At 26.5% G+C, this 12,953-nt stretch overlaps 1 protein-coding gene across 1 annotated transcript; it reads right to left on the reverse strand.

Moving 5' to 3' along the window:
• Positions 1-2,548: 2,548 nt before the first annotated feature.
• Positions 2,549-6,621, reverse strand: LOC145845152 (zinc transporter ZIP1-like). The gene is made up of 4 exons (XM_082952574.1): positions 6,346-6,621; positions 5,196-5,345; positions 3,404-3,766; positions 2,549-3,033 (listed from the first exon to the last, which is right to left on the reverse strand). The coding sequence occupies exons 1-4, from the start codon at positions 6,619-6,621 to the stop codon at positions 2,620-2,622; spliced, it is 1,203 nt and encodes a 400-aa protein (XP_082808700.1). The 3' UTR covers positions 2,549-2,619.
• Positions 6,622-12,953: the final 6,332 nt, after the last annotated feature.

The raw sequence follows: 12,953 nt of genomic DNA on the forward strand, positions 1-12,953 counted from the left end.
TTTTGATCGGGTGGATTTTGATCGCGGGTGGATTTTGATTGCGGGTGGATTTTGAACGTGTCCCTTAAATACACTGCTATATTTTCAATTGAAATTACAACTAAAAAAATTACTTTAAAAATTCTGTATTTATATGAGAAATAATTTTTTTGAAATTGTTGTTTGTTACTTTTTTGTTTATTAATTTGCAGAAAATTGTTCTACCAAACCATTAATCTAGCTGTAATAATATTGTATGTTAATTTACACTTTTACCATTTAATTTTGTTCAATAAGCTACTTATTAAAGTATTAACATCATGGAAATACAATATTATTGCATAGGTGAGTTTATATCTATTTAAATATCAATTACCTGTATAAAAATAGACTCATTACAAAAAAAAAACAAAAAAAAAAAACAATAAAAAGTTAAGATTTATTTAATATTTCTTCCTTGTACAATGTTAAGCACTATAATTCTTATAATAAGTTTTAATCCCACACATTTTAACATTTCTTACTTTCAGTAAATAAAGTATGGATGTTTTGCTTTATAAGTTATAGGTCTATAATTTGTTTATGTTGGGGCCTAATGTTTTATATTACTTGGGTTTGACAAAGTTTTTTTAGGATTCTTATTTTTCACCATTTATTTTAAATTTTGTAGCAAAATCTTCAACAACTTTTTATTATTTGTATGACAAGACTCAAGTAGTTTTTTCAATCTCTGAATCAGTAGTTTTTAATTAAAAATAATTGAAAACATAAAACTTTACCAACAATAACTACTTTGTATTTTTTTTAAATAAGTTAAATCTTATTTTAAACCTTTTTTGCAGTTAAAGAATTTTATAAAAAGTATGCATAAAATTGTAGTGAAATCATGATTTCCCATCAGCTAGGATAATTAAGGACAGTTTAAATCTAAAACAACTTAGGCTAGCTCAAGCCATTTTATGCTAGTTTAATTTAAAAACATCTGGCTCGTCTTTGTTTTTTAAGAAAATTAAGCTAGCAAAAAAAAAAAAACTCTGGTTGATTTTTTCCTTAAAATTTTACTTTATAATATTCTAGTGAACATTAAACAAGAACGTGTTTTGTTAAAAATTAAAAAAAAAAGATAAAGCGCTCAGATTAAGTAATGTCAATAGACCTCGTGTAAAAAAAGACCTTATGATCATATAGCTAAACACAACATCTTATAGTTTTGATCTTAACTCTAAAAGAAAAATGCTATACTTTTTTAAGTTTCTAAAAGGAAACTTTACGAGATATGACTAACTTTTCTAAAATTGCATAATTACACTTCCGCTAGAATGTATAACAACTTTAAGTTACATATTAAAGTCCTGTTTGTAAAGATGCAGAGTTACTCGCACTATATTTCAAAATTAAAGATCAACATACCACATTTATACATCTTCTTGTATTCTGAAATTTAGACACCTTTAAATAATGAAATCATTTTAGCACTAAACTAAGGATATAATTTAATTACTAAAAGTAAAACGTGGTTATCATAAAATGTATTTTTTAGCCATGATACTATTAAAGCATCTTCAAGTGATAAAGAAACATTGAACTTTAGTTTTATGTCAAGTTTAATAAAAGTGTTGAAATGTTTATAAAAATGCAGTGGTCGAATAGTTAGAACAAAATTATAACTGAAACGAAAGTCATTGAACTGCAAATTTCACACCTTAAAAAGTTATTATCAAAAGGAAACATCATATTAAGAGGTTTGCGGGAATATTCTTCAATATAACTAAAATTTCAAATGCTATATTTCTATAAAAACAGAAGTTTGCTAACATATAAATCTATTTTGATAACTAAATAAGTGTAGTTTAATATTAAAGTGTATATTTGAACTTTCTTTTAATGAAATTGAACTCTATAATTTAAAGTAGCGCATCACTTCGTTTGTTCACTGTACAAAATTTTCAATTGAAATATTATGCAAACTAATGAAGAATTTTTCTTTTCAAATAAGCTCTCATTAATTTTAAACATGTACTAATAATTATTATTTTAGAGTTTATTGGTAGCACTGTTTAGTTTTTTAACTAAGATCGCTACTTAAATTATTGAAAATAACAAAATAAGTTTATATGTTTCTGTATGAGTTTAAAAAAACAAAATTGAACTGAATAAGTCGAAAAAAATCATTGCAAAATTATGTATAAGTAACCGTTTTTTATACAATATAATAAAAAAAACTTAATACAGTAAAAAAATTTAATGGTAGTTTTGTATTTAATTTCCCAAGTAAAATTACAAAATGTACTAGATATTTAACAGTATATAAAAGACATCTTTTGCCTTGCTCAAACAAAATTTCTACATCTACATTAAAAAAATTACGACAAAATAAAACACATAATTTTTTAAAATAATGACTGCTATATTCGAAAAACACAACAAAAAAACAAATAAAAAATGGTTGTCAGAATCATGAACACTCAAACAGTTGCATCAATATTCATCAGTATAAAATAAAGGCAGCATATTTAGCTGAACGGAAATACATGAAAAATTGGCTAAATAAAATTTTATACTTGTCCTACTTGTACTACCTCTGATCTAGGACCAACAATTAAAGCTCTGTAAATTTTCAATAAATTACTAAAAAATAATCTACAAAAAATGCAGCGACACTGTGATTGCGAAGCCCACAAAAAGCAGGCTTAGTTTGGGGAACTTCCCTACTTTTTTCTTCCCGCCATCATCACTGCGGTGCTGGTGACCGAACTCTTCGGGGAGGACTTCAACGAAGGTGATGTACAGGAAAGTTCCCGCCACCAGGCACGAAAAAACCGCCTCCACGGCCAGCATTCCCGCGCTTTTCTGCTCAGCGATTATGGCGCCGACGAGTGCGCCGATGGGTGACGCCAGAGAGAAGGTGGTGGTGAGTATGAGGGCGCGCATGAAGGAGACGCACCGGAACACTTTGGTGCCCACGCCGAACCCGAAGGGGCACTTGTGGAGGGCGAGGCCTAATAAGAGCTGGAAAACGTAACTGAGGTCCTTCGTCAGTCCGATTGCCATGCCCTGGAGGATTTTACAAAGATATTTTATAGTAGAAGTTCAAAAATATTTAAATTAGAAAATTAAATCAATGCCCTGGGCAGTTAGATTGTTCAAATGTACTTTACAAACTAACATATAGGAAAAAAACTTATTTTTTAGAAGTTATAAGTTTAAAGATTGTACACTTTCAAACTTGAAATTGTTTGTGACGCTAGTTATGCATGAAACAAACTTTTTTAATTAATATTTTAACAAAATCAACTTAATAAGCAAAACTTCTTAGTAAACAACTAGTTAAACTTTTTTTAAACTTCAAACTAACTTAAATAAACTAGTTAACATAAATGTATAAATTAAACAAATTTTTACTATTTATTCACAAAAAGCCTACCTCGAAGAACGAGTGGAATATTAGCGCCACGATGAGCACGTAAGCCCTCGTCTTCTCCACGTTCTCCTCCTCCTGCTGTTGTGACGTCACGACCCTCTCATCCTGCGACGTCACGACTTCGTTTCCGTGGTGGTCCACCTTGAAGCATGACGTCATCGCCATCTCCACCACCATGACCATGAACAAGCCGCCGCATATGACGATTTCCGCCAGGGGGAGCTTCTCGTTAGTGACGTCATTGGCTTCTAACGCGTTCTGCGTGTCCTGCTGGGCGGTCGGGATCATGTCCAGCACGCATATGCCGACGAAGAGCCCCCCGCAGAAGCAGTTGATGGCGGATATCAGGTCGTACTGAAGCAGTCTCTGGGTTGAATAAATATAGTGTTTGAAAAAAAAGTTTTTATAAAGACATATTTTTAGACAGTTATAAAACTGAACGTAATTAAAACCATGACTTGTATTATATGCTGTCGTGGTGTTATTAGCTTAAATTTAAATACACTACAATGAAATACATTTATTGATAAAAATGTTAACATAAACAAAAGCTAAACTAGTTTGTTAGCAATTTAAAATTAAAATTTATTTAAATAGTAATAATAATTTAAATATTATTGTGAATAATTAACAATGAAGTCTATTTTGATCGTGAAAAGTGAAGCTGAATTGATATTTGGAAACAAAATTATTCACACAATTATTAATAATTAAGTGAATGAATAAACAAAATAATTACACAGATTTCGTGTTTTACTTAAGCTGATCTGTGATATACATTTTTAAAGCAGAAATTTCATTTTTCTTGCATTTATAAATTTTATGTTATCCAAAACAATAACAGAATTATCGCATTTAATAGTAACATTATATTGTATACAACATTAAAATCCTATAGTGAAAGAGCTATTAGCCAATTAGAGTAAGTACACTTATGTCTTTCAAAATTATTTTTTGAATTTAAGGTTTTCTATGACTAAAGTGTTAATATCTTACTTTATCTTTACTGACTATACTTTGAAATAGCTTAAGACTTTCCCCTTTTCTTCTTTTAAAAATAGTAACGAAATATCATTTCATAGCTTACAAAGTGGTTTACAATACTAACTTTATAGACTTTTATCGACTTTTGGTTACTAAATAACCTGAAATGTCATAGATTTTCAAAAACTAAGATTTATTTAATAAAAACAAGTTTTATTTAGTATAAGGCAATAACTTAGTATTTACAAAATATTTAGTATGTGTATTTCAACAAGTTTGCAGCATTCAATAAATTAATTCAAAACAAATTATTTGCGCAACAGCAGCTAATCAAACAAATATAATGTTAAAAAAAGTTTTTTTGTACTTCGTAGACAACCTATTTAACATTAGTAAAAACAGTTAGTTGCGTTTTTCATAGTTTCAAGTTTTGTAACATTAAGAAAGGTTTTAACACATTAACGTTTTTTGCTGGTCACTTATTTTATAAGAAAATAGCTTAAACTGTTTGTCTCTTTACTTAAAGCAATAGTTACAAAATTTTTAAGTATTTTTTAAAAAGTAATTTGTTGTAATACATTGTACTTTTATGAATTTTTAAAAAGTTTTAATTACTAAATAGCCTGACACAGTATTAATAACCAAATAAAATATCTCTTTTTCTCAAAACTAGTTTAGTGTATAAGTCGATACCGTTAGTTATAGCAAATTGTTTAGTATGTGATTAAATGAGATTGCAGCTTTGAAAACAAATTATTCGCACAAAAAGCAGCTAATCAAACATGAGCAAATTTGCATGTTCAACACACACTTTGAAAATGTTTTGATGTGATGAATAGCGACGGTTCTTGTTACTGATTGGTTGATAGCCGTCGTTGGACTCGTTTGTACTCAAGCTGTTCGTTTCTACGCAAAAACACTGCATCACCCCGATTGACGTTTTCCCCATAAAACTTGTGGACTATTTGAATATATTAAAAACATTTCAGCAGCTTTTACAAACTAGTTTTAATAAAAAGATGTTTTGGAAAATTACAAGGTTACTTTGTAAATAATAGTAATAACTTGGTTTATCCCTTTTTTATTTAAACCAAATTTTATTACAATTAAAACTTTTTTCATAAAGTTGTAAGAAAAACATAACTTGAACTTTTATAAACTCAACTATTTATAAATTACTAATTACAATCTAAACTATATACGCTGGGTGAGCAAAAAGTCTAGTGGCTGGGTCAGATGTGAAAAAATAAAGTCCTTGGTTGGCCATGTTATTTGACATAAACTTTCACAAGTTACTTTAGCTTTTTACTAAAAAAGAGCTTTGTTTGTTCAGTCAACAGGTTAATTGAAACAGTTATGTAACTATCACTACATTTTGCTTGCAGTTAAATTAACATAGTGTTGTAATTTGTTATCTCATAAATCTTTTAACTAAAGCTATTTTCTAGAGATTTCTAGTTTAGTGAACAAATTTGGAAGTAGGTAAACTTGCTTGTCAGGCCTTATATTGCCCACCCCTGTTTAAATAGATACAACCCAACGTTTCATTTATCTTTTGATTTTCTTAATAAAATACCTATAATCAACTCAAGCTACTTTTTTATTCTAAATATAGAATTTTAACTGCTCGTAAGACTTTAAAAGTTGTTAATCATAAAGGTCTCAACTAGGATATTTTAATCGAAAATTGATAATATTCCAACAAATACCCAAGTTTTTTAAATTTGTTAGCTAAAACAATTTAACCTTCTAAATATTAATTAAAAATACCGCTTATAGACACGTAAAACATACATTAATATACTTTATGTTGCAATTTAAATTTTCTTTTATTCATAACTAAGAGTTCTCAGTTATAAAGTCTGACATTGCCTTGTGTCACAAGTGATAAAATACGCTTATAAACTTTCACAAATTAAATTTTTTAATTAACGTTTTCAATTTCCAAAAACAACACTTACTTTCAGCAGGCTAGTGCTTTCGTTTACACCAACATCCGGGTTACCCACCAAATCTTCGCTTTCCCCCAACAACCGCTCCTCATCCCCGCTCTTGTGATCTTCTCCCTGCTGGTACCCCGGGTTGTCGATGACCAGCCCCTCGCAGTCCCTGTCGCACCTCTGACCTTCCGTCTTCTTCTGCTGCCTGATGATCAGCGGGGGAATCACAACGGTGAAGAGGAAGGTCAGGACGAACAGGATGAGGCCAGCTAGCAGTTGTCCCACCCACAGTTCCATTTTAGCGTGTTTTAAAAATCTGTGAAGTTTTTAAATCAGTAAAAACTGTAAAGTGTTGGGTTTGAATTTTAAAAGTTCTGTAAAGTTTTCGATAACATAAAGTTATTATAAACTTAAAATTTTAAAGTTTGTTGAAAAATTTAGTCTTAGTTTGTACAGATTTTCTTAAAGTTAGAACTAAAATCTTTAGCATTTTTGGTTGAATTTGCTTTTAAGAATTTAAAGTTGTCTAGCAAACGCAATCTTTTTGTAGTGCAATGAAAACAATCGTAAACGTTTTGATGTTCTGAATCTTTTTTATAACAATAACTGTATGGTTTAATATTTGAAAAATATAAAATTATCAAACCAAGTCAAATTAGGTTTACAACTGCAGCTTAAAAAAAAATTACTTATCAAAAAACAAATAAACTAATGTAACTAGTTTAGATCATGAACTCAATCCATCTTGCTTAAATAAACATTCTAGACAAAAAAACTATAAAGACGAAAGTCCACTTGTTTTATAACTTACTTTAAAACCACAATATTTAACTTACTGTAAACAATATTAAAAGTCAAATTAAGTTCTTTTATATATTTTTTTAAAGTAAGTTTTTCTGTTATCTATTTAAACTCTTTTTTATAGGAAAACATAATTTTGAACATGAACTTTACGTAAGAATTCACAACAAAAGAGTAATTATTTTTATAACAATTTAAGATTTTTTCATTTTGCTGAGTTTTAAATCAGCCATAACATCAAGTTGTTTAATTTTTTGATAGAATGACTGCTGCTAATAGAATAATTTTTCCTTTTTAAGTTTTGTTTTGAATTTTAAGTGTTTAGTTTTAATACAATAAAATTAAAACAAAACACAGACGTACTACATACAAAGTTCAACTTTGGTATTAAATTGGTTTTGGTAACTATATTGTTGTTATTGTAAGCTTATTTTGTAACTTACAGCTTTTTATGTTTAAGTAATGAACTTGTTTAAAATAAAACATAAAATTTATGTTGTTGAGATTGTTCAAAATCGAATAAACAGTCTAATATTTATTTTTATGCAGCTTATCAAACGTTAGAGTGTTTTAATAACCCTTAAAAAATAAAGTTACCGATAAAAACTTATTGGTGCATCTTTTAAAATAAATGAAACTAGGTTGAAACTTTATCTCTTTTTGTCGTTAAATAAACCTTAGCAAAAATTCTGTTTTTAGACTAGCCTTGGCTAAAAAAGTTTTATTCTACAAAAGTATATCCTTGAAAATCGCTTTGTATATAGTTCAGAAAGTGCAAAATTACTTTTAGTTATAAATAGTTTCTGCAATTTAAAAAATTAATTAAAAAACTCTTGCAAAAAACTGCTCACGATATTTAGTAAAACACATCCGTTTAAAAATAACACTACCTCTAACTAAAAGTTCATTTAAACAATGCAAGCTAAATATAAAAACCATTAGCTTAATATTTAACAAGCTATCATGCATGCAACAAGACCATTAAATTTCGTAACAGTATTAACGATTGGTGTTTGCTTTTGAAAAATCCGTCATGAGCAAATAGCAATGCATTGTGTGAAATGCTAAATTGTGCTTTTTGTGATGACGTATTTTGCTGATTAATAACAAACCAGATACGTCGTAAATGGTTTGCGAAATGAAATGACATTGAGATGAAAATAGAAATGGTGTTTGGTGTTTTCTGTTTACATAAACCATTCAAGCAACCATTAAACATTTACAGGCAAACCATGTCAAATGCTTACTCTGTTTGTGATAAATAAGATAAAACAAAAAAATAGTTCTGAGTACTGTATGCACATTTTGTTCCAACTATAAACTAAAAAAAAAAAAAACTTACTTTTTATTGAACTAAGCACGTTTGTTTAAACAAAAATAAACTGCTCTATAAGTATTTCAATCTATTTGTCTTATACGAGTATAAATTAATATATAGAGTTTCAAAGATCAAGTATTATTTTGCAAAGTAATCTTTTTTTTCTTATATGCAAATTAAACTAATATATCTATATTATTTTTTACTAGTTCTGTTTTAAATATTCATATCAACTATAAAAATTAATAAGTAAAACATTTCTAAAGTATAGTACTTTTGAAACAAACCTAAACAAAGAAGTATAATTAAATTGCAATTATTGATAAAATGCAATAATTACATTCCCTACTTCTTTCCTTTGTAGTATTTTACAAGAAAAAAATCAATAACAGCTTAAGTCGACGAAAATAGAAAAAAGGTTAATTTTCTCGTTTATGAGAAAGTCTTTTTAAAAAACTATAAACTGTGTAACATTATAACGCATAATAGCTAAAATTAAGCCATTTAAAAATACTGCAGCTTAATTTCAACTTAAACTTGAATATAGTTGTTTAATGATGATATGTGTAGTGTATTATGGTGATACGTTTTTATTTAACTAAAATGTACTTATTTTATATATAAAATTCAAATTGTTTATATAAGTTTTCTTCCCCAAATCACGAGAAAAATGTAATTTGTCAATTAAATTAATTATCTTAAATTCATAATTGTTTTAAAAAACAAATTTTGTGCTTGTGGCAACAAAAAAAATTATATAACAGGTTTCAATGCTGTTTTTTGTCTAGATTGCAAAAAACTGTGTAATAATTAAATGGTATTAAGATTATTAGTTTTTTCTGGCCTTTTAAAGCTTTTAATTTCACTTATCAAAAGTATTAAAAAATAACACTTGTATCCTATTCTTTTAATAATTTTTAGCCTTTTACATACAATGTCAATAAGCAAATAAATGTTTACAAATTGATTTAAATTTCACAACTGAAACTTTCTTGCCCGGGCAAAACTAAATTACATGTTACATGTGAAGGCTTTTTATCGGCTAAAAAAGAAGTGAAGTGATATGTATTGAAATAAGTTTCTATGTTGATTGTTTATTTCATTACTATTTATTTCATAGCTAATTTGAATGACTTATTTATTCTAATCAAAGAGCTTTAATCATTTAATTTGTTATCTCATTATCAACTTATCTTGACAAGACATTTTAAACATTTTTTTTTTTAATTTACGGTTATTTTAATTCAGATTACCGTACAATTATTAGTATGTTAATTTAATTTTGGCAGTGTTTTAAAAACTAAGCATTTAACACAAACTGTCAGAAAATTTCAATTAGAGTAAACTTTTATTTATCAAAACATTGATACTGTGATATTTAGATTGTCGCTTAAATACAAGGTTTGTATAATTTTGATATTTAAAGGTGTTTAAAAACTATAAGGGCAAAAGTATTAGAATCTTACTAAAATATTAATTTAATTTAAATGTCAATACACTAGTCTTGTGTTAAAAAAAAGTGTTCAAAGTTGCAAAAACATGATTAAGATGAATGATAGTACTACTGGTTACTTGGTAGAGTAAAAAAGTTATTTAAAAATTAAACACTGATAAATGTGCGGAATCTGCTTTTAGTTGCATCAATTAAAGTTTAAAATATGTTACAGACACATATTTTGTATGTTTGTAAAATCTTACCTTTACTTTTTGCTATAAGCAAGCTTTAGACAAAAAATATGGTATTTTAATTTTTGAGAGTAAGTTATTATAACTCATCATTTTGGAAACAAACACTGTTTGAAATTTAAACTCTAACTGGATGAAAAAATCCAAACTAAATTAACACACTGATAATTGTTAGGGGCTGTGCTTTAATATAACCAGTTGTTTTAAATAACAAATGTTATATCTTTTTATGCCGTCATAATAGGTTTAAAAAAAATTATTTTATAAAAATATGTAAATTTAATTTTGGCAGTGTTTTAAAAACTAAAAATTTAACACAAACTGTAAGAAAATTTCAATTAAAGTAAACTTTTATTTATCAAGACATTGATACTGTGATATTTAGATTGTCGCTTAAATACAAGGTTTGTATAATTTTGATGTTTAAAGGTGTTTAAAAACTACAAAGGCCAAAATATTCAAGTTTCTATATAGTATCAATTAAATTTTTTTTTCAAGCTTTAAATGTCAATACGGTAATAGTTGGAATAACATGATTAAGATGATTGATAGTACTAGTGTTTACTTGGTAAAGTAAAAAAAAAGTTACTTATAAATTAAGCACTGACAAATTGTGTGGAATCTGTTTTTACTTGCATCAATTAAAGTTTAAAATATAACACAGATACATATTGTGTAAAATTTTACCTTACTTTTGTGATAAGCAAACTTATAAAAAAACAGATAAAGTAGTTAAATTTTTGAGAGCAAATTTTTATAACTTTACATTTTCTATATTTCTGAAACAAACACTGTCTGAAATTTAAACACTTACTAGATGAAAAAAAATCTTTAAAAAATTAACACACTGATAATAGTAAGGAGTTGTGCTATAATATAACCAATTATTTTACATAACAAGTTTTATATTTTTCATACCGTCATAATATATTTTTTAAACTGCGTTTGCTATGTTCATCAGATATGCTATTTTCGAAATACTATTTTCGAAATAATGTAATAAATATTTTCGAATATTAAGTTACAACTAAAGCCAAATCAAAGTAAAAAAAAGGTAATGTTCACATTGTTTAAGTGTATGTGAAAGCTAGCTTAAATTTTCATCAAAATTCAATTAAAGCTTACCTCAAAACAAGTTTGTTTTCTTGCTAAATAAATTATATGATATATAAGTTTTTTCCCTTTATATTTATTGAAGCCATTAAAAAGTTTACTGACATATGACTAGACTTAAATGAACAATATACAAATTGATTAAAACAGTAATTGCGTGTGGTGTGTTTGTTGTATTTGTTGACAATATAATTAAAACTATTACAATTTTTATTTGTAAGTTGAGTTTTCACCTTTTTAAAATTTTGATTGAAAAACTTTTCTCTAGGATTTGCTACAGTTGCGCCCATAAATAATTGATGCTTGAAACTTGAACGGCAGTTTGAGGAAAATAATTGTACAACAGTAATATAAAATATGTTACCTAAAAATATTTTATAATGTTATTTTAGTATGAATCCTATGTTCTAATTTTTGTTAGGAAGATTTAAATGTTTTTCATATTTTATGTCTTTGAAATAATTTTCGAACGTAAACATAATTTTTTTGCATAATATTTTTAAATACTTTTAAACTAATTAAGTGCTTTATACCACGAGCCAGGGACGTTATATTTTAAGAAAAAGTAAAAAAGCTGCAAAATAACACATAGACATAATGAAAATTTGCATTTAAAATTAAGAAAAAACTGCAAAGTTTAGTTAAAAAGAATTTTATAGCAGATTTTAATGTATAAAAACTTAATAACATAATAAAAATAATCTCTAAAAATTATAATAAAACTAATTTTTTCATTAAATAACTTGGTTTTTACGATTTTAATGTACAAGGGTGGAAAAATAGCAGTAATGCATTTTGATATTTTTCATGGCATCTAAAAATTAATTGAAAAACTGGGATTATAATTTAGAAAAACTTTTAAACTTTTGGCTTGTTGAGCCAGTTAGGTTCTCAAAAATTACAAGTATTTTTACCTTTATGAAAAACTTCATTAAAAAACTACAACAAAATTAAGAAAAAAAAAAGTAGTTATTGTCTTAATAGAGCTAAAATTTAAATACTTCAGTTAAATAAAATCTAAAAAATAAACTCTTAAAAGATAACTTAGTTTCTTAAAAAGAATCAAACTTTTTTTCTTTAATAATTGTACAAAACAGAGTTTTTATTCTATTAAACAAAAAAAAAAAAAAAAATTGATACTTAAAAAAAATATTAACTTTTTCTTAAATTAGAAGTACAACTATTAGAAATAAACATGAAAAAAAAAACATTAAAAGATATATTATTGCTTTTGAAACTGCACGATTTTATTAAAATATCATAAAAAATTTGTTTAATAAATTATTAAATTTAACTATAATAAATAACTTTAGTTCTTACACGTATATTTCTAGAAAAAATACACAAGAATTAAATAAATAAAACCACAATTAATTTTTACCACAACTTTGACTTCTCTTTCAACAAAGTACAAAACACAAATGAAATTCAAAAAATTTAAATCCGAGCTAAAAGTTTTATTATTTTTACATAATAAAATTTCCAAAGAATAAGTAAAAGAAAATATTCCAAAAAAATCTTTGAAAATTTGTAAATGTTTAGAGCTAGAAAAGGACAGTTTTTGTTTAAACATGATCTTTTGACACCACTAAAAACAATCATTGACTTAAACAGAATTTTTAGCCTTGAGCATAATCTACAAAAAAACCTAGTTACACTGATAATTCATTATTAAGAATGTGTAACAAAATTTTAAACAGAGGCAAAATTA

Source organism: Thalia democratica, chromosome 9 (assembly GCF_965202585.1).
Source record: "Thalia democratica chromosome 9, ktThaDemo2.hap1.1, whole genome shotgun sequence".
In the NCBI taxonomy this organism is placed as follows: domain Eukaryota; kingdom Metazoa; phylum Chordata; class Thaliacea; order Salpida; family Salpidae; genus Thalia; species Thalia democratica.